Source organism: Lissotriton vulgaris, chromosome 10 (genome assembly GCF_964263255.1).
Source record: "Lissotriton vulgaris chromosome 10, aLisVul1.2, whole genome shotgun sequence".
NCBI lineage: Eukaryota > Metazoa > Chordata > Amphibia > Caudata > Salamandridae > Lissotriton > Lissotriton vulgaris.
This window is the reverse complement of record NC_141698.1, coordinates 543291933-543319640: the sequence shown is the minus strand read 5'-3', so window position 1 is coordinate 543319640 and position 27708 is coordinate 543291933. Positions and strand designations below refer to the sequence as shown.

Sequence of the window (27708 nt, the reverse complement as noted above, 5' to 3'; positions counted from 1 at the left end):
GGGACCCGGCGGTCTCTCCGTCCAGTGTGGTGTAAAGTGCCGGCGCCGCCTCTGACTCGCCGTGTGCCCCTTGGCCGCCCTAGGTTCACTGTGCCCCCAAGTCCAGGGTGGGGCAATGCGAAGGCTGCCCTTGACTCACTGCTCCCCCAGTCCTGGGGGACAATGGCTCGGGCCGCCCTTGACTGCGCCCCGCAGACCGGGGGGGGACAATAGGTTGGGGGCAGCCCCGGGTACAAGCGTACCCTCCCTCTGCGACTGAGGGAGCCCCGGCGAAAGCCGCCCCGATCTACCCCTTTGAGCTGGGGCGCAGGGGGTAGCCTCGGCCGTTGGTGCTCTGCGTCCCTGTCCCGGCTCAGCCCGTCTCCGGCTCCTGCTTCCCCCTCATTCAAGTTCCTCCAACCTGTCAATCTCGGAGCTCTTCCGGCTCTTAAAGGAGCCGCTGCCGCCCTTCAGAGAAGTAAACTTCTGCCTGGATCCGGGGGGGGGGGCGGGGGAACGCAGTAAGTCTGGGGGTCGGGCTGTCTCCTCTCTACCCCTTTGTTAAACTTTCAAGTTTAGGCAAAGAAGTCACTCAGTTCCCACACTCCCTGCTCCCCGGAGGATTTTCATGTAGCAGACACATTCCAATGTCCGAGGGTGACTTTTCATGCAGAATGTGCTCCTTTTGAGCTGCAACATAAACAAGCATTTACAAGTGGGACACGGACAGCGGGAGGGGGGCGGGAACGGGCACAAGGACAGGGGGAGGGGGGGTGCGGGAAGGCAAGAAAAACAAAGCACTCACCTGTACTTCCACCGGCGGCCGTGGTCGGCATGGAATGACAAAAACAACCCCATAAAAAAAAAACGAAACTCCGCCCACCGCCGCGATGACGACATCGCAGAGGCGGAGAGGGAAAAAATCTCGGGAACGCCCACGAATCTGGTCCGGCCATGACGGACAGATCTCTGTTCCAATGGCTAGCCTCCATTTATGGAGCTAGCCAATGGAAACCGAGGCAGGACTAAGCCCCACACTGTAGGGACATAAGATTTCTCCTGGGCGGAGCTAGGAGCTCCGGCCCCAGGCGAAACCTAAAAAGGGGACCCACAAGTAGTCCCATAGTAACAAAATTGCTTGGCTCCTTCAGGAGGAGTCAGTGTAACGAGTGACTTCGTTTTCCTTTATTCTTATTTGTTTGTTGTTATTATTTGGCAAACATTAAAGACTTTCCCATAATTCCATACCCTCAGGTTGACGTTCTTGTACTATATAGTTTTCATAGATCCAGTAAACCCAATACCACACAACTCTTTGTTGCATTTTCCCCTCCACATGAAAGCAATCCCATTTCAAAAGCAGGTATTGCACAGTGGATAGGTAAGTGCATCCAAATATGGAACCTTCATGCTAAATGCACCTTAACAATTCCCCCTAGAGCACACCCTACACCCAAACTAGGGGCTTATATTGCATTCTCAGGGAACATACCCTTAGATGACATCTGCAAGGCTGCAACATGTTCTACACAGCGCACATTCACAAAGCACTATTTTGTAGATGTGTTTGCAAAACAACAAGCTAGTGTGGGCCAGGCAGTTTTAGGAACACTATTTCAAACCACTGCAAAAGATACAGGTTAGCCAACGCTGGGAAGATAACTGCTGTATAGTCTATGCTAACGCATATGATCTACAGCTCATATGCCTCAAACAGAAAATGCTACTTACCCAGTATGCATCTGTGCTTGGCATATAAAGCTGTAGATTCATATCCGCCTCTCTGAGTATCTCTATCTGTTGTAGTAATATCTTAGATACATTTTACATGGACATCTCTTTACTACTCTTCCTAACTCCATCATCACCTGTTATGGCAAAATAATCTAAGGATGGAGTCAATGCCCATGTGCACTATCACCAAAAGGAGTCACCTACCTTGTGACTACAAAGACTTCTTCGAAGAAAAACAAAGTGCAAACATCCGGGCTCAACACCAGATGGCGATCTATGCTAACGCATATGAATCTACAGCTTTATATGCCAAGAACAGATGCATACTGGGTAAGTAGCATTTTCCTTTTCAAACACTGCTACTACAGTTCCAAAACAACCAGTATCGCCCACTTAGGAACTTTATGCAGTTAATACCGATGATGGAGTCATGCTTTGCAATAGTGCCTCATGCAAGACTAAATGTATGTCATCTACAAGGATGGTTAGCACGTAAGTGGAATAAATCACAGGGTCAGCTCAAAGCTCTAGTGTTGTTTAGACAGCTGCACTCCACGCTCTCTGCAGTGGTGGAACACACACATTCTATCAAAAGGGCAGCCCTTTATCAACACTTTTCCACAGATTGTGCTCACAACAGACACATCTCTCACAGGATGGGGTGCTCATTTACAACATCTTAACAGTTTAGGGTCTCTGGACCACCAGACAGAACCTTCAAATCAACTACCTACAGCTGCAAGCAGTTCAACTGGCGTTGAAAGCATTGCTACCTCACCTGATATGGAAAGTTGTCCTAGTCCGGACAGACAATATGACAACAATGCACTATATACAAAAAAAGGCGGTGACACACTCTACAACTGTCACACCTGAAATCATTGAATGTAGATACCTAAACCCACTACCAGATTGTATGACAATTCTTAAAGAAGCAATAAAACCCACCACTAGGGCATGCTATGCAGCAACGTGGAAAAGGTTTGTGATATATTATAATAAGAACACAATTGATCCACTAGATGCATCTGTGCTACATATTTGTTATCTTTTGTATCTACAGCGAGCAAATTAGCCTACACATCCATTTGACTATATTTTTCAGCTGGTGCTGCATATCTTCAAAACAGACAGCCTGTATCCTTATTCAAAGCTCCAGTAATTAAAGCTTTTATGGAAGGACTTAAAGGAATAATACCACCCAGGGTACCACCTGCACCTGCTTGAAACCTTAGCATTGTTCTCATAAAGCTTTAGGGTCCACCTTCTGAACCATTATACAATTGTCCATTACAATTTCTTTTGTGGAAGGTTGTCTTTCTAATTGCTATCACTTCACTAAAACGTGTTTGTAAGCTACAGGCATTAACCTTAGCAGAACCTTTCTTTTCAACTTCATAGAGATAGTGGTACTAAATAGAAACCCAAAATTCCTTCCAAAAGTGGTCTCTGATTTTCATATTAACCAATCAGTTTAGTTACCTGTTTTTTCCTTAACCTGATTCAGTAGCAGAAAGGGCTCTGCATACACTTGATGTCAAAAGAGCACTATTGTATTATATTGATGGGACAAAAAATTTTCACAAAACAACTTTTTGTTGCCTTTGCTCCACCTCATAAAGGAAAACCTATCTCTAAACTTAGTATTTCTAGATGGATTGTTAAATGTATTCAAACCTGCTATGTTACAGCTAAAATAACTTTAACTATACCTCCTAGAGCACTTTTGCCCTCATAATAGAAGCATCTATGGCCTTTTTAGGCAATATTCCCATAGCTGACATGTAAGACAGCTACATGGTCCACACCACACACATTTACCAAACATCATTGTGTGGATGTATTTGCACGTCAACAAGCTAATGTAGGACAGGCAGTGCTAAAACACACTTTTAGGCAACTACAACACCCACAGGTTAGCCACCGGTTTGGGAGAATACTGCTATACTGTCTATGCAAAACATGTGTATCTACAGCAACATGCCTCAAACATGTTGTTACTTACACTGTAAGCATCTGTTCTTGGCATGTAGAGCTGTGGATTCACATGAGCCCCATCTCCTCCAAGGACACCTGTGGTTGTTGCAGTTCTTATTACTTACATTATATACACATGGATATCTCTATACTTCACTTACTCCATTCTCACCTTCTTTTGGGAAAATAATCAAACAATGTAGTTAATGCCTATGTGCACTATCATGAAAGGAGGAGTCACCTTACCTTGTGACTGGAAAGAGTTCTTCAAAGAAAGACAACTTGCAAACATCTGAACCCAACACTAGATGGCATGAGTATGCAAAGCATGTGAATCTACAGCTCTACATGCCAAGAACAGATGCTTACAGGGTAAGTAGCATAATCCTTATGTGAAAAGCAGACCTAACCATTACTACCTTGTTGCGACCACCACTAGGTAATATATTTTATTGAGTCATGGTTTTGGGTCAGTTTACCAGTTATGGTTACCCTTGTACTCCACGTGCCATAACTTGTGCGGCCTGCCATGTTCCCTTGATGGCTCTTTTCTTTGTTTTAGTACCATTGGCAAATTAGTGCTTTGGCCATGGCATGTGGGATGGTGTGTCTTGTATATGTAAATAACCACAACTGATGAATTTCACTGGTTTTCAACCACAACTATAACTCCATTTTTAACTTTTTTTCCAGTAAAGCCTCTCACCTCAACCCCCACCCCATTATACTTAATTTGTGATCTGTGCATGTGCACAGTTGTAGGTAGTCAAAAGGCCGAGCTAGGGCCTGTGCCTAACACCATACAGATAGGCAAGTCCTGCTACTCATGGCCTTTGGCTGTGTGCTGCTGGCATCCCTAACTGTCTTCGTCTGTATTTAGGGGTGTTTGCCGCTTGACCTGTGTTAAACCTGCCATAGGTCAATACCTGGGATAGCCTTTCCTTCAGACATCACCTGTGTTCATTGTGCCATGGGTTGCATTCCCTTCCTGTGTATGAATGCCCTTCCTGTGCCGCGCAAAATGATTGGCCCATAGAGATTGGCCTTTTGTCTGTTGTTTTTTTTTTTTTGTTGATCCTAGGTTGGATCCACATATGAGAAAGTGCCATCTTTCTGCATGGTTGCCCCTACTTTTTGCTGAACTGCTAATGTGCTTTGACTGAGTGTGCCCTGGGCCCCTGCCAATCAAGGGCCCAGGGCCTATGTTCTTTCCCTTAAACTGCATTAAAAACAAAACGCAATTGGCATCTCTGGCCACAGGTCATTCCCTGGTAAATGGTACCACAGGTACCCAGGGAAGACCTCTAAGGGCTGCAGCACTTATTGTGCCACCCTTTGAGGCCCTGTACCATTACACTCATACACTGCCTTTGCAGGCTGTGTGTTTTGGTGCAGAACAAAGTGAAGAGTCGACATGGCACACAGGGATGTATGCCATGCCTACAACCCACTGCCCTGGCATAGATCAGTCACCTCTCTAGCTGGGTGCACTATACCAGTGGTGAGGGTACAGGTGCATGAGCCCTGTACCCCTACAGTGTCTTAGCCCATTCATAGACACGTTAAGTGCAGTGCTGCCATTAAGAGTATATGGTGCTGGGAGTCTGTCATTACGTACTTCTCAGCAGTATAATGGCTACACTGAAAACTGAGAAGTTTGGTATCAAACCTCTCAGCACATTAAACCCACACTGATTCCAATATGGGATTCAATGAAAAATGCACACAGAGGGCATCTTAGAGATGCCCCCAAATAAAGACCTACCACTTTCAGCTGCCACCACCAGACATGTTTCTGGACCCGTGGGTCGAGAGCATGCTGCTCTCGGGGGCTTGAAACTATGCACATCCTGGGATGAGGTGCCAAGCCTCTTCCCCAGGATGGGCAAGGTCCACGAATGGGAAGCTTCAAAGGCTTGCTGCCTTTGATAGCTTCTCCAGGCCACTTGCTGCTTTCAGCAACTGGTCCCCACTGGTTCTGACCCCCCACTTTGGGCGGTAAAAAACAAGTGAGGAAGAGAGGTGTGCCCTCCTCTGCCCCCTCCACCCCTCAAGAGGGGTAGGCGAGGTGAAGCACAACTCTGTCCCCGCCACCTTGAAGATGGAGGGACCCAGCCAACCAGGGAAAGGCTTAGGCCCCCTACCACTGGAGGGTGACATATTAGGGGGTGTACCCATCCCAGGAAAGGGACCCATTGGTCCCAACATTTTCACCTACCTTTAACGCCCCTTAATCTAGTATTTAGGGGCACCCCGGAACCTTGCATCATCAGACAAGAATCCAGAAGAAGAAAAGAAGGAACGAACAGCTGTGCCGAAGCTAACAAGATTAGGACTCCCACTGACCTAACCCCCACCCTACAGGCCTATCCCCATCTCAAATCTGCTCCAGCAAAATCCCAGTGTGTCCTGTAGCTAGCAACCCGGAGGACCTACCTGCCTTCCATCCCAAAGACTCTGTCTCCCGTGAAAACCGGGTTTGTTAATCAACAGACTCCTGCTCCACAAGGATCTGCAGGTCTGCTCCCGACACCCATGGCCCGAGTGTGAGTGGCCAATTACCAAGAGGAGGTCTCCCCGGCGATCCTGACTTGAGATCTAGTGATCCCTTACCTGACTCAAGCCTCCAGCCGACGCCTGGAGCCTCTAACTGGAAGGTCCCCCCAACCGCGACCAGGAGCTGGCAAGAATATCCGACCCTAAAAGGCACCCCCACGCCCTTGGGTGGCCCATCCGATAGTGCCTAACCAACTCCCAGCATCCCAACTTACCTCTCCAAGTGGTGGTCGCACCCAGAAGACCTTTTCCCCCGAGCCTGCAGTGTTTGCAAACCTGAGAATCCCCATTTAAAGCCACAGGGCGCTCAATGCCAAAATAGCACTCTGCACCCAGCCGCCCCAGTGCCGCTGAGGGTGAATCTTTTGTGCTGGCTTCAACCCCCATTTGCCCTGAGCTGAAGTCTTGGAGGTTTTCTCCCACAACCCAGTGACCTGCTCGTCAGCAGCCACCAACCGGAGGCCCCCTATCCTCCATTGGATAACATTGGGCCTCAGCACTCTGCACCCGGCCACCCTAGTGCCGCTGAGGGTGTAATAAGAGTACCTCCTTGGCCCTGGTGGACTCTTGAGTCTAACCTCAGAATACCAACTCACACAACAAAGTACTTACCTGTTAACCGAAAATCCAATTTTCTCCATAGGATAACATTGACTGTTTTTCTTTTGAAAAGTGTGGAGTTGGAAAACCTAAGAAATCCTTTTACAAATGTACTAAATAAAATAAACGCTTTAACTCACCTGTTTACATGAAATGTCCCAGTGCAGTATCTAGTAATCTACTGGTTATTTTACTAAAAAGCCTTTACAAAGTATATGTACTGTATTTCCAAAGCATTGCATTTTCAATAATGGTACTGTAATCAAATCGAAGTGCATATACAATTGCAATTCAAACTGATTACAAACTGCATTACTAGTTTAAATTATGTATTACTGTTCCAGGCTTGCTTGGTTCTACAAAATAAAATAACTAAAAGAATATTTTTATACAAAAACAATTAGTTCAAAGTTCTGTCTTTGAGTGTGTGAAATCATTTGCTGATTGAGTGTGTACAACAAATGCTTAACACTGTCCTCTGAAAAAGCCATACTGCTCGACTACACTACCACAAATAGTGAGGTGCTATCTACTTTACCTCTGCCAACATTTTGGGTTCCACTGGCGTGTCTGCACACTATACCTTACTTTGGTATCGTTAATACAGAGCCAGCTTCCTACACCACGAATTAAGGGCAAACATAATTTCCAATTACTGAGCACCCTGGCCTGTCGGAGGTTTGCAGTTCTGAGTCCAGATCTGCTAATTACAAGTTGGAAGCTCTTGCAGCGGGCTCATGGTACCCAGGCTCATGACATTTGCCCCGTATTTGTGGTACCCTTTTTTAGGATCCACAGATCCCCACATCTAAAATTGCCACCGGCATCCACAATTCCTGATTTGGGACTGTGGCTGCCATTTTAGGTGTTGGGATCCACAGATCCTATGTTTAATTTACATTTTTCCCCATATTTACTCCATGGGTGTCCCCTAAGACTGTCCCCTAATGTGGCCGGAGGGTCTGGTTGTGCCAATGGGGAGCTCTCCACCATTGCATACACCTTTTGGTGGAGTACCTGCGGGAAGTGGACAATGACTTGACGGACCTGCTCAGAAGGACACCTCAACAAGTCCATGAGTGGGAACTTCACCTGCAAGTTCTTCACTAGTACATTCAGTGCGGATTTATCCCACAGATCAGTGGCGGCTGACATGGATCGTTAGTGGCGAGGGGCTAAATAAAAAAATAAACTTACCTCCTCATCGTGTCTCCTCCTAGCCAGAACAGGAATCACCCAGACTCCCCTAATCGGTCACGCCGTGATTGGGAGCCTAGCCATGTTTTCCACCCAGGCTATAATGCAGCCTTCAAGGAAAGTGTGCAGGACTTATTGGCCAGCCCGAGACTGCCCGTCAAACATTCATGCTTACTTACATAGTGCCCACTACTCCTCCCCTGCTCTGAGAACAGCCCAGCAAAGCTCCTGCAGCAGAAAAAAATTAAATGATAACGAGTTATTGTAATTTTGTTTTCTTTTTATTTACACTGCTGAAAGGCAGTGGGGCGACTATCTTCTGCCGTAGGAGAGAAGCTGCCACTGCCTCAGATAGACCTGGGTTTTGACAGCTCTGAAGACACAAAATGCCCTTATTTTGCAGCCAGGTACCCACAGCCTCTGGACAATCTGTTCAGGGATCATATCTTACGCTTTTCCTCCTCTCCTGATCCTTCAGTACGTGGTTTGGAAATACTGCAACCATCTCGGATGCTTATCCTGGCAGCTCTTGTGACAGCCCTGGAACTCAACACTCTTTTGAGATGTCAATCAGCCCTACGAAAAGCTAACAGGCCGGACCTTCTCACATCGAACCAAGGCCAGATCAGAGACACTATTTCCAGGTAGCTCAACCTAGTGATGTTGCCTCTGAGATCCTGGAGTTCGGCTACTAGTGCCTCCCGCAAGAATTCATGGACATCCTGCGAGTCATGTGGACCTGCCACAAGGGCCTTCTAAGCTGCAAAATGTAAGGTATTCATCCACTACTGCATCTTCAATCCCCTGGACCCTCTTAACCCCTGTGCCTAGGACATTATTTATTATCTTCTCCATCTGCACTAGAGTGCCCTGATGGATAATTCTAACTGCAAATTTCTCACTTAAGGACAATATGTCACCCCAAAACAACAGGGTATAAACCTTGTAGCAGCTGTTGCAAACCAATGTCTGTGACATACCTCCATGAGGTATGCCTGTGGTACCTGGGAGCGAAGAACAACTCCAGGGCCTGTGGCGTCTGTGCCCGGATGACCACCAAGGCCAAATGAGCCCATGAAGCACAACTCTACATTGCCAAGCATTGGAGGACTCCAAACCAGGACCAATCTAACTTCTAGAAATATCCCGTTCCACTCCGGATGTAATTCCTGTGGCAAGTCCTCGTCTGGGTCAAAGCCTTGGGCAAGTCTAAACAGAAGCACAGGAAGTCAATGTTGAATTATTATTATTATTATTATTATTATTATTATTATTAAATTACACTTGTATAGCGCTATCTACCCGGAGGCCTCGTAGCGCTCATGACTTACTCTTTATTATCGCGTGCGCAGGGCAGATCAGTGTGCTTTTGCATACAGGTGTGTTTTAAGGATTTTCCTAAAAGCGAGATGGTTAGTGATTTCCCGAAGAGATAGGGGGAGGGCGTTCCAGAGCCTGGCCGCGTTATGTGAAAAAGAGCGACCACCCCATCGAGCCTTCTTGACTCTGACGGAGGTGGCCAGCTGAAGGGAGCCAGAACGGAGAGAACGCCCAGGCACGTAGGGGGTGGCCAAAGTCTGCAGGATTGCGGGACCAGTGTGATGGAAGGCCTTGTGTAAAATACACATAGATTTGAATTGCACTCTCGCCGCAATAGGGAGCCAATGGAGTTCTCTTAAGGCATCCCTGGCTGACTGTCGGCGAGGAAGATTGTTAAGGAGGCGGGCCGCACTGTTTTGGGTGACTTTGAGCTTTTGGATGACAAAGGAGGGGGCTCCCAAAAAAAGAGAGTGTCACTCTCAAACTCCAGAGAGGGCGTCAACATGCCCCCTGGTCCTGCTCCTGAACTCCTGATGATCCTATTCAGAGCTTGGTCCCAATACAGCCGTAATTTCTGGACCTGACTGCAACGTTACAGTAAATTGGGACTTTTAAGGAAACCATGCAGTGCATATTTGGAACTCTTCTGGCTCCCTATAGTGCACCTTTAGGCTCGAAAAAACTGTAGAGACCCCCAGTCTGGGTTGTGCCTACAGTTCCACTCTTGGCGCAGTCTGTTTCTCTTGAACCCACATCCAGATGTTCTGCCCCAGCTTCGGTGCCTTGATCTTGACCGGGAGTGCACTCCGATCCAACTGGGGCACAACCAATAACCAATTTCTTGTCCATATCATGCAGCAAAGCTTATGTTTTACATCAACTCTTTGGATCTGATACCAACAATGACTATGGTAAAGGCGATGAGTTTGCCCCCCAATATGATGACAATTGATATGCCAAACTACGGGATACCAGTGGTCTGGCCAATTCCCCAGACAGTGGACTTGTTGACCCCTCCCCCGCCCCAATCCTGCCATTGAGGAGACTGCCTGTTCTACTAGTCATGAGTTGAGCTGCAGAGTACATTGACCTGCATGTCTCTACAACGTAGGTCAAAAACTAAAGTCTTGATGGAGGTCCTTTAGCCTGGCCTGGCACCTACTGAACTTCTCTCGCAATTTAATGAGCCCTTCACTGATAATCTCTTGGGCATTTCGGAATAGCCGTGTTGTGGGACCCCAGTTAATAGACCAGTAGCTTGTTGCTGCATACGGGCACAGGTGATCTTGACTTTTTGTTGCAACACCCTGTGCCTGAAACCTGGTGATCCAGTTATCCACCAGCAGAGTCAACCTTAACGCCTTTTCAGTGACTCCTCTTGAAAGTGAGTCTATACGCATGGTAACTTTTGGCAAGCACATATTTTAACTGCTACTCTTGGTTTAGGCTCAATCAATGGCAGTTGTCTTCCAAGGCCCTACAGGCATGCCTTTGCAATTGATCAAATCCTGCCAGAAGTCCCAAAGACTGTGGGTGTCTTTATCATAACCCCGCAGAACAGCCAGGATGCTTCCAAATTCATTTTATGGTCTGGTCTGATACAATGGGAACAAGTGTTATATTTCTACTCCACGCCTGAATGAGGTCTATGGGCTTCTCTGGGAATGTCTAGGCATCTATAATGAACTTGACATCTGATAGCTTTCAACCTTTTGGTGAGAAAGCGGACTTGGCCATTGAACGCTTTAAGCAGAGTTGTACTGAAGCGCATTCCGTGGGGCTGTGTGCCTTTACCAGAACATTTTCTCAGCAGTTTACATCTCTTTGACATTAATAGTGCCCCGCAGGTGTTCAGCAGAGTAATGGTGGTGTTTGCAGCGTATCTTCGGCGGTCGAGGTGCCAGTCTTCCTGTCATAGACCATCTCCTCACATCATTGGGGTTACCTATCAGTGTGCCAAAGTTACATCTGACTCATCCAGATGCTGCCTTTCAACAGAGATATACTGGATATTGTGTATTTCTGTGCCTCCCTCATGAAGACAGAATCTAGGACATTTGGGCCATGATCCCGATGGTTCAGCTTTTGTCCTGGATCGCGTGAGGATGGCCTTGAGGCTGCTGAGACTCTTGGCCTCCTGCATTCACCATGTCCAAAATGCCATCTTGCACACACTTTGGGGTCCTTTAGTGAGATCTAAAGTCCCAGTGGGACAGATTCAATGACCTCCAAGTTTTGGAGGTGACTGCAAAAGATCTGCAGTGGTGGCTGCTACACTGATGTTGCACCAGTGGCAGACCCCTCTCGTTACCCACCCAGAATTTATGGTGGTCACGGATGTATCGCTACTGGGCTGAGCTGAACTGTGGAAAGATAGAGATCAGAGGACTGTAGTTTCCAGCAGAAATATTTCTCCACATCTGTTTGTTGGAGCTGCGGGCTGTGAGCGATCTATTTGGCGTTGAAGGCCTCCCTATTATCAATCAAAGGGAGATTGGTTCAGGTTCTCCGACTTCACTACCACTATGTGGTACTGCACAAGCACGATGGAGTGGGGTCTTTGGTCCTGTATCAGGACGCGCTTTGTGCCTTTGGTGGCTGTTGCACTAGGGCATTTCTCCCAATCAACTGCTGTGATCTTGAAATGCCAGGGCTGGCACACTGTCGACGATGCCTAGAGGATCATTAATGGCAGTTAAACCTGAAGATGGCGCAGGCAATTTTCCAGTAATTGGGATAGCCCTGGCTTGATCTTTTCGTCACCACTTAGCATTACGCAATGTCAGTATTTTTATGTGCTAGACTTTCCTAAAAGCTCTCTAAGATGCATTCTGCTTGAAGTTGAGCTATGGATCCCTCTATGCTTTCACTCTCTTGGCTCAAGTTCTGAAGATCAAAACTGACTGAGCTAAGCCATCTGTCATCCTGGTAGCTCTGGATTGGTCCAGGATAATGTGTTATCAAGAAATCCTGGAAATGTGCATCTATCCCCAATTAAGATTTCGCCTAGTTCTATGGGTTGGGCACTGTTAAAGGAAATTCGTCAGCTCTTTCAGCTTTTTTGAGGTTGCCGGAGTCAGCTTACTTTTAAAGACATCACTGTTGTACAGAGATTTCATAAAGGTTTAAAGCACAAGATTCCACAGAAGCCATTTGTAATGCTGCAGTGTGACTTTATATTAGTGATCACTTTTTTAATGTGGACCCTATTTGATCCATGCACAGCTGGCCACGGTCTCTTTTCCCTGAACACCAGTGCTTAATTTGTAAAAAAAAAAAGTGCAGGTGCTGAAAATTTTGCCAAGGAGGCCACAGCTAATTTCTTCCTCCAGTGAGCCCCACTTTCAACACTCACTGCCTCAGTTTCTATCTTCTAACCTTGATCTGTTGTCTGTCCCCTAAGTTGTTGCTCTAAGAGCCGATCCTCTCATTGTTTTCTATCATCTTTGTCACACCTGGTGTGTTACCTTATTCCCTGTATTTCGGATTGCCAACTATTCTTTCTTGTCCTGTTCTTTTTCCTCTTCACTTTTATCCGTGCTCTGCTCTCTCTCCCCTCGATCTTGGCTCTTTACTATCGCTCTTCTAGCAGTGATTAGCTGTGTCTCCGTCTTATAATTTGTCTGCTTTTTTTCCTCTATCCTGTACTCTACATCCTTTCATTCTATCTTCTCTCTTCTTAATGCACTCTTCTTCATATCATGGCTGCTTTCTCTTTGTATCTGATTCGATGTCCTTTTCTACTACTTAGCTACGTCTTATCTCTCTCCATCCTTTCTTGCTCCTCTTTACTCCTGCTCTCTCTCCCATCTATAACACTGCTGCTGCCTGTGACCCCTATCGTCAGCCTGTACATGTCCCTGCTATTTTGAACTCTGCGTTTTCCTACTTGTGATTGCTAAAGAAGTGGAAGATTGCAAGTTTTACTTTATTACCTACACCGAGCGCAAAAACTAAATGTACACCAAATAAAAATATTTTTTTTGCATATATTTATTAGTGCGGTATGGCTTGGCTTATTGTGGAACAGACAGCTGCCCGAGCACAGCAGGTGATGTCATTTCTAGTGCTGCCTATAATTAATAGGTCCAGGGAGGGCGACGGCATCCACTACTCCGCTTGCTGTGACCCTGCCTGCTACAGCACAGTTGTTGTCCCCAGCCGTAATGCTGCCAATGCTGGTAAGTATAGCTGTGGTGCCTGCTGGACTCCCGCACGCTCAGCAATTACCATGCTGCGGTGCAGTGCACAGATTCTGCAGGTGACGCCATGGCTCACAAAAGTTGTGTTGGTCGACAGCCGCATCGAGCACGTTGAGGATAGCAGCAATGCAGGGCTGCAGGATATGCTACTCTGGCTACACAGCAAGTGAAAAGTTCACACTTACTTTCGTTTATTATTCCTCAAGAGCCCTCACTCCCATGTTCCAAATGAGCTCTTGCAGCTTCCTTGCCTCCACTCCGTCATGAGCCATCCCCCAGCTACAATTATCCAATGGGAAGCTTAGGCTCAGGCAGTGGCTGGGTGCAGCAGACTCCATGAATAGAACTCAAGCCATAGTTTGTCGAAGACTTCTTGGATTTGCGATCGGCGTGATGACATCACTAACGTGGTGATACAAAATCATGCCTGCCTGGACAGGCATATGCTGGCCTGTCTGAACATTTACCAGCCAGTCACCATGCAATGTATGTTATTCTTTTTATTTTGAATTTGAACAATTAACATTGAGACCACCACCTGCAGGGTAAGAAATTGTAGCCCCGGCCCTGTGAAAGAAGTGCCAGTGCTGAGCACCTGAAAGCACGTGTTCAAATTAAGCACTGCTGAACACATTTTCTCTGGTAATGATCGCATCAGCTCATTGCGGAAGTGAGCTTCATGTCCTCGCGATCCAGCTGCCTTATACAACATTCTTCTCAGACAAGCTGGTGTTTAAAACTCGAGCTTTATTTCTGCTGATGACATTAAAGCTTTCCCACTTCAGGTTGGCATATCACTCTTCCTACTTTCTTTGCCACTTGAAAGAGCAGGAGAGACTGCATCCTGCGACTTAAAAGACTTTCTTCAAAAATTAATGTTCAAAAAGCTGAACCCACTAGATGGCAGTGATATGCAATGTATCTGAATCTACAATACTACACGCTCGTGTCAGGCGCTACAATTGGGTGTTTAGTTCCCACTGAAGAACAAATGTAGTCATGTTATTTGTACAGGCCTCACAGATGCTGCCTTGTTTTCCACCACTGTCTGAAAAAAATTCAACATTTGATAGTCTATGGTGCATCTAAACTATGTTTTTGTGTTTTTTTCTTTTAAAGGATTACTTTGACATAGTGAAAAATCCTATGGATCTTTCCTCCATTAAACGGAAATTAGATACTGGACAGTATCAAGAGCCATGGCAGTACGTGGAAGATGTCTGGTTAATGTTTAACAATGCCTGGATTTATAACCGCAAAACCTCCCGGGTCTACAAATTCTGCAGCAAGTTAGCAGAAGTTTTTGAACAGGAGATTGATCCAGTGATGCAGTCCCTTGGATACTGTTGTGGGCGTAAGGTAAGAGTAACATGCTCCTGTTAAGATGATGAAATTAATATAAGCGGCGTTCTGGACATTATTTTCTAGTTGAAAGCACTTTGTACCACCTGAACATTTCTTTTTCTCGTTCACATCCTACGACTACACAAAAGTTAAATCTTATGAAGAGCCATGCCTAGTATCCAATGTAATGGAATTCATTTTTTATTGGAGTTTGGACGGCACAGCAGAACTGTTGTCTCTTCTGCCAGCATAAACTATGACACTAGATTTTAGATTAACGTCTTGGGAGGTCTTGGTTTGCAATCCTGGAAATGTAGGCAGAGCTTTGTGAATGTTAATTTTGGAGTTGTGCATTGTTTTAGGGTCGATTACCAGGTTATTGTACTACTGGAGTTTTATATTGCTCCAGCATGTTTTTGTGTGGTAGCAGGAAGGTAATAATTGGGAGTACTACATGCTAAAATTATGTTGGTTTAAGAGCTCAACATTGATGGTATTACATCACTAGCAAGGCATGCAAGACATTAGGTGTGTTTTATTTCATGTCTGCTGCTATGGATAACCAGGGCCAATATCCAGTCAATTTGGACGTGTATGCCAGTGCTCAACTTTCATTAGCTATCACGCAATTCCTGTTCATACGGAAAACATTGTAATTATGTTGATGCAAACAAACCAGATTGATTTTGGGCTAACTCTGTGTCCACTTCACTTGGGTTATTAGCCCTGGAGAATACAGACTGGAATCTCCAGACAAACCTCAGGCAACACCCGCCACCCCCTCTCCTCCCCAACCCCAGGAAGTGTTATAATTAGACTGACAGGCCCATTTCAGTCTATGGACCTTGGTTGCACCCCCACTCCTACAGAATCCTTTAATAACAATAGGAGGGTTTATTCAATTCTTTTAGAGTTTAAGACCTATAATTTGTGGATCCTTTCCCGAATGTACTGTTTGTAATTTGCTGCATGAGTACCACCTCCTGGGTGTTTCCCATTCCTCGTCCTGATGATGATCCTAATTGTGAAATTCCGGAGCCTGCAACTCTGTTAGAGTTTAAATCGAACAACTGTGCATCCTCCACTGTATATATAATATACTATATATATATATATATATATATATATATATATATATATATATATATATATATATATATATATATACTATATATATATATATATATATATACTATATATATATATATATATATATATATATATATATATGTAATTGTATAGCACTAACGCACTTCTTGAATGTATATGTTAAGAGTTAAAGGATTGTCTTCATAAGATTCTAAATATTGAGCAATCAAATAAAATGTTCATTCTAGTTAAACTAATCTATCGATGATTATTCTCTAGCTTTCAGTGGAAGATGAGGTCACACTTTCCCCTTCAGGGACCATTGTTTGCTATGGGTAACCAGAGCTGATGAGCACTTACTGTTTCTGGGTAGAAATGAGATACATTGTTTGAGCAGTTTATGGTGTCTGGAGTGGAGTAACAAGGCTATCCATTGCTTGGGATGATATGTCTTCTGCAAAGTACAATACATAGTAAATTAAACTTTACAAAAGTAAAGAGTCTAGTTTAAAAGAAAAGAGATTACTCAAAGGGCTGTCACTAGTCCTATTAAACCAGTGGAAAATGTGCATGAACTATTGCAATGAAGAAGCATTTTTAGAAATCTAAAATGGCAGGCCAAGGGCAATGCAGTTATGAGACATCAGTTTTTAGGGGCTTGTAGGGAAAAAAGTAATTGAGTTAGGGACCGGGTGCCCAGTGTTGGCAAAGTGAGATACTGCTACTAATGGGTCAAAGCTGTGCGTCCTTTAATTATTGACAATGCAGGGGGCCTTTGAGGCCAGGTTGGTCCCAGTGCATTTTGAGGCTATTTGGCAAAACTGCCAGTAAGGCTGAAACTATGGATGCTTTAGTATATTGTTCCGTCTCTAAATATCTTTTCCCCTTCACCAAATTATAGACTCTTAAAACTCAAACGTATTTATCTGAAACAGAAACTTCACATTTCATGTGCACCATATTTCATTTAAAGCAGTGGTGAAATATAAAAACTACCCCTTCACTGTGGCCATGCTTGTGTGTGTGTGTGTTTAATATATGTGTATGTATATTGTTTGTGGACAGTTTGAAATAATATTCCTGAAAGTACTTTCCATGTGGTACATTGTTCACCACTGTTGGAAAAATTAGGAACATGGAGGTAAGATTAGAGGATCTAATCCTCTGTAGTTTACCTTCCTCTTGCTGACCTCCAAAGATGACAAAGATGGTTTAAAACCAGCCAGTGAAGAATGATATCTGAGTATTCTAGTATTCTGCCTAACCACTTTAGTTCCCACTTACCCTTATTCTGAAACAAGCAAGAATCCACTATCACCTCTATGCTGATGAAACCCAGCTTTCCTACAAGATTAGATCCCACTCTGTACTTCACCTAAACAATTCCTTGATTAAGATCTAATCATGGTTCTTCTCCAACAACCTCAAGCTTAACCTGAAAAAAACGGAAATCGTTCTCTTCTCTCCTAAAAACAAACCGCTCCCCATCCAAGGCTGGCTCTCTGACCTAAAGCTCTTAACTGCTCGCTCTCTTTATCAAACTCGTGAAATCACTTGGTTTCACTATTGACAACAAACTTAATCTAAACGACCACAAAAAAAACTCTGCTAAAGGAGCTCTCTTCACTCTCTGGCATCTCCAAAAAATAAAACCCTTCATCCCATCTGACGACTTTAAATGGGTTGTACAATCACTAGTTCTCACCAAAATTAACTATGGTAACACTATCCTATACCGGAACCCCTAAAGTACACCTTGCCCCACTTCGGTCTGTGCTCAACCTAGCTGCCAGACTCATCACTAACTGTAAATGTTTTCACCACATCTCCCCAGCTCTCAAAGACCTCAATTGGTTACTCGTTAAAAGAAGATAGGCCTACAAGACTGCATGCATAACACACAAAGCCCTTCACCAACAAACCCCGCTGTACCTTACTAACAAACCCATAAAAGCAGGATGTTCCTGACCGATGAGAAGCACTAATGCTCTACTCCTTGCCCCACCCCTGTTAAAAAAGAAAACCACACAATCTCGGTCTTTCCCCGGGAATGCCCCGATCATCTGGAATGCTCTCCCTAGGGATTAGCCCTGCAACCCGTCCTACCTCAGCTTTAAAAAATACCACAAATGTCACCTTCTGAACCAATATTGGGTCCCTAACCTCTCCTTGGACCCTTCATTGAACTGCCCCCACTCTGGTTCCATTCTACCTCCTTCCTGACTCTTTCCCCTCTCCACCCCTCCTTCTTTTGATTTACCACCCTCTAATGCCCTCCCCCTCTATCTATAACTCCTACCCCCAGCTCCTCCTTAATTCTCCCTCTGTTTTTACTTCCTTTCTCCCCAATTTGTTCTCTCCCAAATATTGTTTTTATGCAAAATAGTCTCTCTTGATAACCCCTCCTCATGTAACTTTCTTTTTACCTATTTGTCAATTCTGTAATGCTTTTATCTTGCCTGTCTGTGTTTTTAATCCTATTGAACAACTATTTTTACTGTAACAACTAATGCTCATGTAAAGCGCTCTTATACCCCCGGGTCTAGCCAGCTCTATATAAAACCTTTCAAATAAAATAAGTTTGAGGTTGTTCTTTGCAGCAGTTGCAGTGTCTGACGTTGTAGCAGTGTTGAGAAAACATGCTTCCTAGTATTATTGAATGCATGCACCAGCTCACTATGGCCGGGAACGATAACAATCAATTGTTCACCCGGATGTCCCTAAAGGAGTTAACTTCTTGCTGGCATTGGCAGATATCTCCAAGAGATATCCGAAATCTGGCATCAGATTGTCTATCAAAGCTGAAATAAATGCAGATTTGATTGCATAGACTGATGATTTGGCTACATGGTAGATGATTGAAATACACAATTAATTGGACTCCTGAGGAAGTTTCCACCATTAAAGGTATGTTAAGGGTAATGACATGGGTTGTTGTTTAACATATCTGATGTCTACTCGGAGTGCCTGGCCTGGATTAAATTGTAATGGTGTTAGAGAGACATAAAGAACTACACTTGGCTGAAATGGTTGATTTAGAAAAATTAATCACCCATTAACGTTTCAGTTTTGGCTCACATGTTTATTCTGGTGGTTGGCCTCTTATCTCATTTGGCTATTTAGTTCCTTGTAAGTGCTAGTAGTAGCAGTCTTAGTTTCCAGTAGGGAGACTGTTGGGGTTAGAGTGTTGCCAAGTGACTTTTATTAAGTGTTTACCACTGTGCTTGCCCCGATAATGTCTTAACTGATTGAGCACATTTGGTTCAGGCATGAAGTACACCATTCTTATATTATGAATATTGTATTTGTTAAGAAACCAGATAAATAAGTCATACCAGCCATTGGACAACGTAGACACTAAGTGAATGCCAAATATTGGCTGAAAGATTGGCTTCTAAGATCACTGGGCTGGTGACTGGTTGGAAGCATAGATTTATTCCCTGCGGGGATAGCAGCTCCCATAATGATCTTGGTACGGTCATATATGATGCTGCAAAAATTAAAGCTCAACATTTGCTATAATTCTGGTAGATGCAGGTAAATCATTTGATCATGAGGCATAGCTATATTTAATAGACCTTACTGTCTTGCTTTGGGTCAAGATTAGATTAGCCCATTTTGTTCAGTTTCCGTGCTAATCGGGGACTGCAACACCTAGCAGGCCCTACACTCCCCAAAATGATGGGAGGGCATTTTTAGTGGGAAATGTCTTCATTGGCTCGCACATATTGTGACCAGTGCAACAGTGATGTTGCAGGTGATTGTGAGTTTGAAAACCGTGCAAGTTCAAATGGAATAAATGTGTTCCATTGGTCTTCTTGACTGTTTTTAACCATGGCAGGAATTAACATTGATAAAGCATGTATACAAGGGATTCTTGGTCAGTTTTACCTTATGGAGCTGAATCCAATGATAAAGCATGCCACCTAGGTGTGTGGGTGAGTGTTTTAGTATCCTAATTTTGTGATGTCCTTAGTGGAAATACCCTGACCCTAGGATGTTAATTAGAGGATTTATGTTAGTCTGTACTTCCAACTGTTGGGTGTGGGCTTAATTGTGGAATGTCACATCTGTCGTGTGAGCATCATATTGATTTTGCAGGCCAGCTGCTGGATTAAGACCTTGCAGTGGTTGCTGCAATTGCAACAGTGTCTTTTTGCTCCAGCCTGCCATTTTATTCACCAAGATCGGCACTGGTTGATGGAGGTCTCATATGCCACCCATGGAATTCTGTCGCAACAGTTAAGACTCAGAACGTGCTTCAGATCTTGCCTATAGTGGGAGAGTTCACTAGTAGACCAAAGCCTGTGCCAAAACCTCAGTGGCTTTAGAGCCAGTTCATCCCCTATTGAAGGGAGCCCCAAATCTAGTCTCAGTGGTAGCAGGGGTGTACCTTGTGGTAGAGCCAGCAAACGTCTAAGGAAGTTGTTTTCCACCTTGACAAGTTCTGTCCCAACATTATGACTCCACAGCTCACCACCATAGGATGAAGCTGCTCTGGCTTGGGGTTTATACATCTCCAAGGCTGGACTAACTGGTTTGAAGGTTGATGAATTCGAGACCTTCAGAATTGCCCCCACCATTTAGGATAACTTTAAACGGGATCTTGCTATCTGTGGACCCCAAGATAGATTTTTATGTAGAGTTACCCCCAAATACTGGAACGTTCTAACCCTTTCCAGCCTATCAGATCCCAAGGTTGGATTAGGCCTAGTGGTTGTCGAGGGATTGAATACCATGAATTTTTTTTTTCTGCGTTGATCTCAAGGCCATGCGCCCTGCAGAAATCCCCAAACCCATCCAGTATCCGTTGGATCCCCATCGGGGATTTGGAGTGCAGGAGGGTATCATCGGCAAACATAATTGCCGGAACACTCCTGCCTGCCAACCTCGGGGCATCGTTGTTCATGACATTGTCAAGGTAAGATATTACACCATTAACAAAGAGGCAAAACAGGGTCGGTGCAAGGGCACAACCCTGTCTTACCCCCCTGAGGAATGAAAATCTAGATGACAGCGCCCCCTCCCTCCCGCACCTGACCTGGGCAAAATTTCCATCATGGAGCCTGATTATTACCTGTAGTAGCTGTGGAGGAACACCTAGCTCCCTGAGGACCGTCCATAGTTTCTTGCGTGGTACCAAGTCAAATGCGGACCTCAGGTCCACGAACACCATGTACAGACTCCCCCCCCCCCCCCCCCCCCCTCTCGATCCCCACCGTTTTCCAGTAGAGAAGGACGAGGCGAAAAATCTGGTCCATGGTGGACGTGTTCTTCCTGAAGCCCACCTGTAGCGGACTAAGGATCGCATTGTCCTCCATCCAGTCCAGGAGGTGGTCCAGCAGGAGACGGGCGAAGAGTTTTTGAGGTAAATCTATAAGGCTGATCGGCCTGTAGTTGGCTGGGAGCAGGGGAGAGCCCTTTTTAAAAATCGGTACTATCTCTGCCCCCAGCCAAGTACAGGGGATCTCCATCCCTCTTAAAATAGAGTTGAAAATAATAAGCAAATAGGGACCCCAGATCTCTGGTTGGTGTCTGAACAAATCTCCAGGGAGTTTATCGAGACCTGGAGCCTTACCCGACGCTAATCTCCCTATAGCATCTAATACCTCACCCAGTGTCAACTCTAGTTTTTCATTGGGCTCAGAGGGGCTATCAAGAACTGGCTCTGTGGGAATTACAGAAGTATCTTGATACAGTTTACTGAAATGGGATTCCCATATTGAAGCAGCGATGTTTGGCTCCACAGCTGATTTCGGTTCCCCTGCACCTGTATGGACTAGTGACCAGAATTTTCTTGAATCCTTGGTTTCCAGTGCCAATGATAGGTCATGCCATCTATCCCAATCCCATTCGGACTTTGCAAGGGCGATGGCTTCCCTATATTTCCGTCTCATCTCAGATACTTTACGTTTATCGGTGCCAGACTTGACCATAAGGATCAACTGTTTTTATCTTTTTACACGTGGAATTGTACCAAGCTAAGGTTGGTGTCCTCTTCTGCCTGCTCACGGTCTCAGGGTAGAAAACCTCTCCTAAGCTTCCCACTAGGTCTACATGAATTTGACCTAGTTTCTCGTTAAAATCAGTAGCTTTGGGTTTATTAATCAGTTCATCCATTTCAACTAACTTTGGTAGTGCCAAATCATATATTTTCGTAATCACTCTGTTGAACTGACTAATTTCCCCCATCTTACCCTACCACTGTTATTAGATAGAACTAGGGTCCCTGTGTCTTGCTTTGGGTCAGTGAGTGGCGTGCCTTCTTTGGGTCCTGGGTGTACCATATCCAAGCAGAGAGCATTATGATCGCTATCTGCTCTTTCAATCACCCTGAAGTCCAAAACCGTGGGCCACATGCTTGTATCTACAAAAATGTAGTCCAGACGTGATTCGTGGTCCTTCTTATTGAAGATACACACTGAAGGGGCATCAGATGGTGTGCGCCCATTACAGGCCCTCAGGGCATAGTTCAAGGTAAGGGACGTAATCTGCAACGCTAAGGGAGATCATGATTTCGGGTTTGGAGATTGACAGGGGGAATCCCCCAGTAATCATCCTCAGCTGTTAAGGCACCCTCCTTTAAACCTTTTAGTGGTTCAAAGTGGCAGTTGAAATCCCCACCCATCAATATCTTACAATCAGCGGGTAGTTGTTCCAGAAATAAAGTTAGATTGTCTAGGGTGGATGATTCCATGGACACACTTACTGGACGCGAGTACACATTGACAATCGCCAGGTTGTAGGCGTCTGGCCATTTGAGAAGAACACATTGTATGTCCGCCGAATGGGTTGGTATTATCTCTGCTATACAACCTATGTGACTAGCCACCCAGATAGCAAAACCACCGGAAGGCCTCCCTTTGCCGCCCCACCTAGCATGGACATAGAAAGTTGCATAACCCACCCTGGGGTAAGCTTTCCTAGCCCAAGTCTCCTGAAAGAGACCTATGTCATTACTATCTACTAGGGACCCCCAGTCGCTGGAATCTACTTTATTGGCAATGCCTGCAACGTTCCATGAAAGGACCTTCATCCTTTTCGGACCTGGCTTGGATGCCATTCCCCTCACTCTCTCACCATCTACATCTGTACATGACACTGGAAACCCATCCAAAATTACCTGCCCCTCTTGGACCCCCGAATAAGTTACTTCTTTGAGTATTATATTCTGGTGTAGTATTCTTGGTGGTTGATCAGTAGGGAAGCCCTGCGTACTAATAGTGATTGTCCGCTCTGGTGATAGAGGGACAGGGGTACAATTTCCAGTGTCAGTGACATCTATCCCTGTCCCATGCTGAACAGTATGAGGGACCACCCCTTCGCTACTCCATGTGCATACAGCCCTCGAAAGTCAGTCAATCTGGTCAAGGCAGCTATATCTGTTAGCATGAACATAATTACTATGTGTAAATGTGTCATGGCGTGGGGGCCTATACCTTGAACCATCAATGGCAAATCCCACCCTAGTCCAGCCGTCATTTGCCCCAAGATGCGAGTCATCGCTTCTTGGGTAAAAAAACGACAGTGGGACCAATTCAATGGATGTATTCCCCGTTCACCCCAGCCAATTACAGATATGTGGGACAATCTGGGAATTCCTAAAACTTACAAGGATACAATCACCCCCTATTTTCTTTACAGTATGCCCAACCCAAGGAACCCTCCTAACCATCAGTACTTCCCCTCTCAAATTTGATGGTAGTGGCCTGTGAATGTTCAACCAGCTAATAACTTTGTTGCGTAAGGAGTCAAAAGGTTCCACATCAGAGTTAGAGAGCTCAGGTACCCCAGTCAGGATTACAGTGTGGGCCGCCGCCTCTGGAGGCAGATTGACTACATTTGGCCGGGTTAGGATATTGCCAGTCCGATGAGGACGGTCAGCCATTCTGATGGGCAACTTTTCCTGCCTCGTTGTAGTAGTCGGAATAGGCAACTTTGACTTCTGGACTAAAGGCACAGGGTAGTTGCCTTGGAGGGGGTGATGAGTTAGGTTGAGTTGGGGTTACTATGGGAGCATTCGCAATAGCAGTGGAAGTGGGCTGGTTTGGAATCACAGTTCTAGGAACACTAAGGGGAGGGTAAATCCCAGGATTTATCGCCGTTACTCCTTGGGTGCTGGTCCGCAATCCCTGTTGATCATCCATAGCCCCGGTTGCTTTTTCTATTGCTAGAAGTCTGGCGTCAATACAATCAAGCCTAACCAACAGGGGGTCTAGCAATTTTTTAAGGATATTAGTAAAGAAGTGGATGGAATGGTCCATACTACTAAAAGACCCCTCTCTGAAAATAAACGGGCCAGGCTATAGTGGCGTCTGAGTGTGGGCAGGGTGCATTGGACTCACCATTTCATTGACAATCACGGCGGAGGAAGTTTCCGTGACATCAGTGATGTTAACAGTGGTGTTTGGGAAGTGATCCAATTTTGCCCTCTTTACACCCTTTGACTGCCTAGGTCTCTTTCTTTTCGGGACTGCGCCCTCACGGAGACCCCGTAGATGTGTTGAGTTAGTATCACTCCCCTCTTCCCGAGTCAGAACTGGATGGGATGTTGAGGGTGACGTCGTCTCAGGAATAGTAAGGAGTGAGTCTCGATCTCGGTGTGAATTGGAGGGTGTCCTCAGGTGCTGTAACACTGATTCGATTGTTTGATCGATACTATCCAGAAGGGATAGGTGATTAACATCCAATAGATCTGGGGATCTGGCATTCGTGGTTGAACCCAGGGAGGATCGCTGTGTACTTTCAATCCCCTCTACTAACTGTTTTTCTAGGGCTGTGAGTCCATTGTTTACCACAGTATTTGCTTTAATGAGAAAACTATCCAAAGTACCTGTTCCCAAAGTAGCCGCTTTGCTCCTTGTCTCCCTCGTTGCCATATTGGTCAGTTCCTGATTTGCACAAGACCAGAGCAAGTTGTAAAAGTGTGGTTCAAGCAGACCGAGGGCAGCTGGTCACGGACTTAGATGGGTGACCCGGTCCGGACTTTTCCGGGCTCGAACGGGCTACAACGGGCCCGCCCTTGGCCCGGTGCCGTCCCGCGCGCGTTCCGCGATGCGCGTCAGGGGGCGTGAACTTGTAGTCAATGGGAGGGCAGGGCACCCAGGAGGGAGGCGGGGTTGGTCGGGAAGAGTCTCCAGGTGCGGCTAGTGAGTACGCCGCAAACACTCCTGGGAACTCGCAGTCCCGCTCCGTCTTCTGATCCGATGCAGCCCAGGGCACAGGTAGGGAACAAGTCATAACTACTGAATAGACTTGCCTATGTTCGGGATCCCAGAGCACTAATTAGAAATGCTTTAAATATATGTAATAAACTTTGTATGCAGTCCCATATAAATATATATTTTTCTGCAGCAGAAGATAGCGTGAAAGACACCATAGTCAAACGGGTATTTGAAATGCAATATGTCAAGCATTTACGAGAATTTGAGGAATTGGCTTTGTAAATGACAATGGCTTAAATTCTCGCAAATGCAAGACCTGTTGCATTGCAAATATCTGTTGTTGTTTACAAGTGCCCCATGCTGCGCTTTCACGTTAATAGAGGCCGCACCCCCTTCTTTAGACGAACCACGTGTAAAGAAAGGGACGAGGCCACTATTAAAGTGAAAGCGCGGCATGAGGCGTTTTTATAGCAAGAAAGCATTTGTCAAGTTGACAAACAAATGCTTTTTTTTTTTGTAATATCTCCCCATGCCGTGGTTTTACTTTAATGGTGGCCACACCCCTTTCTTTAGACTCGTTTTGTCTAAAGAAGGAGGGACGTGGCCTCAAATAACATGAAAGTGCAGCATGGGGAGCTGGTAAACAACAGAAAAGTAAATAAATGGGGAAAAAAACATGCAACTTTTTGACGCCGCAAATAAACCAAAGAAGCGGCTGCCACAGAAGCGTGCTGTGCTATAAAACATTTTTTTTAAGTTGCAGAAGAGCGTGTCTTTCCTGCAACAGCATGAATGTGAAAACAATTTTTAAAGGAATAGTGCTCGGTGGCTGTAGTTGAAGCCTGCAGAGTAACAACACAGGTAAAAGGGCCAGTCCTTATGGGAGGTTACAAGATGAGACAAGGCAGTACTAAGGCTGTAATACTAAGCCTATTGATGAATGAAAAGCTACCTTTTACAAAGGACAATGATACAAGCCTATAAAAAATATTGGTGGCGCTTCAAGTCTCTACCTAAATCCAGCATGCCTCACAGAGCAGTGCCGGCGCTGCTCAAACTCAACCTAAAAAGGACATGTGTAGGAAGGTGGATACCTGACTATGGTTACCCCCAACTTTTTGCCTGGTGTTTTGCTGGTTTTTCGACTTAGTTGACCTGGGACCCTGCTATTCAGGGCCCCAGGCCTACTGCTCTCTCTCTCAAATGGATTCCATGTACCTTAGGTACATATCCAATTGGTACTGGGCCACCTTATCAGACCCTGTAACTCAGGGCATAGGTGTACCCAGGGCCTACCAGGGGCTGCAGCATGTATTATGCCACCCCTGGCTGGCCATCTAAATCTGACACAACTGGCTGCACGACAGCTGGGGCAAGGTGGTGTAATCACCCTTTGCTTTAGATATAGTATACCTATATCTAACCCTAAAATGGACACCCGTATTCCTATCAGTCACTCCTAGGGCAGGCCTTAACAATCCTGAAGGCAGAGTGCTTGGAATTGTGTGAGATGGCGCTCTGGCATGAGCTGAGCCCGTTTGCAGCTTGCGGAACCAAGTCCTAACAGCTGTTCCATGATAACGCATACCATATACTCTTAAGTGCATTATAATCCTCGCGGTTAAATGCCAACTCTGGTATCGCTTTATCAAAACATGTCGAGTAAGGTGTCGTACGAATTGGAATACTAACCCCTCGCCAATTCTGGCGACGGGGTTAGCATTCCACCCTTCTAGAGGGACACGACATGTATGTAACTGTGAACCCCGGTTAAAGTTAACTCAAGCCTCAGCATCACAAAATGGATGCTGCCACCACAGACACAAGTCTGACCTCCTGCTGCTGGGAGTCCTTCCAGCGAGGGAGGCCTGGACAAAGGGTTTCCTGTCAGGAGCGGTGCTAGCACCATCCCAGACAGGGTTTTGTGTATCCTGGGTAGGCAGGGCTTAAGAGGAAGGTGACTGCAAGTGGCACCCCGGTGCTCACTATGCATAGGCCGGCTAGAACCAGTTCCAGGGGCACACCAGCCCCTGAGCTGGGGAAAGTCCGGCATGGGAGAGGGGTGTAACCACCCCCCTTCCTGGTCCCACCCATGGGCAGGACCTAGTCGCGTGCCAGCCCCTTTTCCTAGTATAAAGATAGGAGCGGGCCCCCTTCCAGATTAGATCATCTTTGAATCCTGAAACTACTTTCTACGAAAGGAACTCTCGACTTCTTCTCAAGATTTCTCCCTTGTGACTAAGGAGTAGTCACCCTGCATCCGCAGGCACCACCAAAGCATCGCGGTCTGCTGTAAGTCTCTCCTCCGGATCAAGACTGCCCAGCTCGACGAGAACCGGCTTCCCTGGCACCTCTGACCTCAACCTGCATCATCAGCCCAGCTGAGATTCGTGGGTGTGACGATGTCAGAGTCCTCCGTGATGTATCCCCAGGATTGTACTGATGCTATAAAGGGGCCCACCTCTAGATCATCTCAAGTCTGACATTAATAGTACGCAGACTGTTAAGGAGATCAAGCGGGGGAAAAAGAATGTCCGGAAGGGAAC

The 27708-nt window shown here is 45.7% G+C and overlaps 1 protein-coding gene across 1 annotated transcript in view; it reads left to right on the top strand.

Moving 5' to 3' along the window:
• Window positions 1–27708, top strand: part of CREBBP (CREB binding lysine acetyltransferase) — a 1189106-nt gene that overhangs the window by 480351 nt on the left and 681047 nt on the right. The window contains exon 11 of the mRNA XM_086939791.1: window positions 14685–14924. Coding sequence (XP_086795917.1) covers window positions 14685–14924 — 240 coding nt within the window. The remainder of the gene's footprint in view (window positions 1–14684; window positions 14925–27708) is intronic.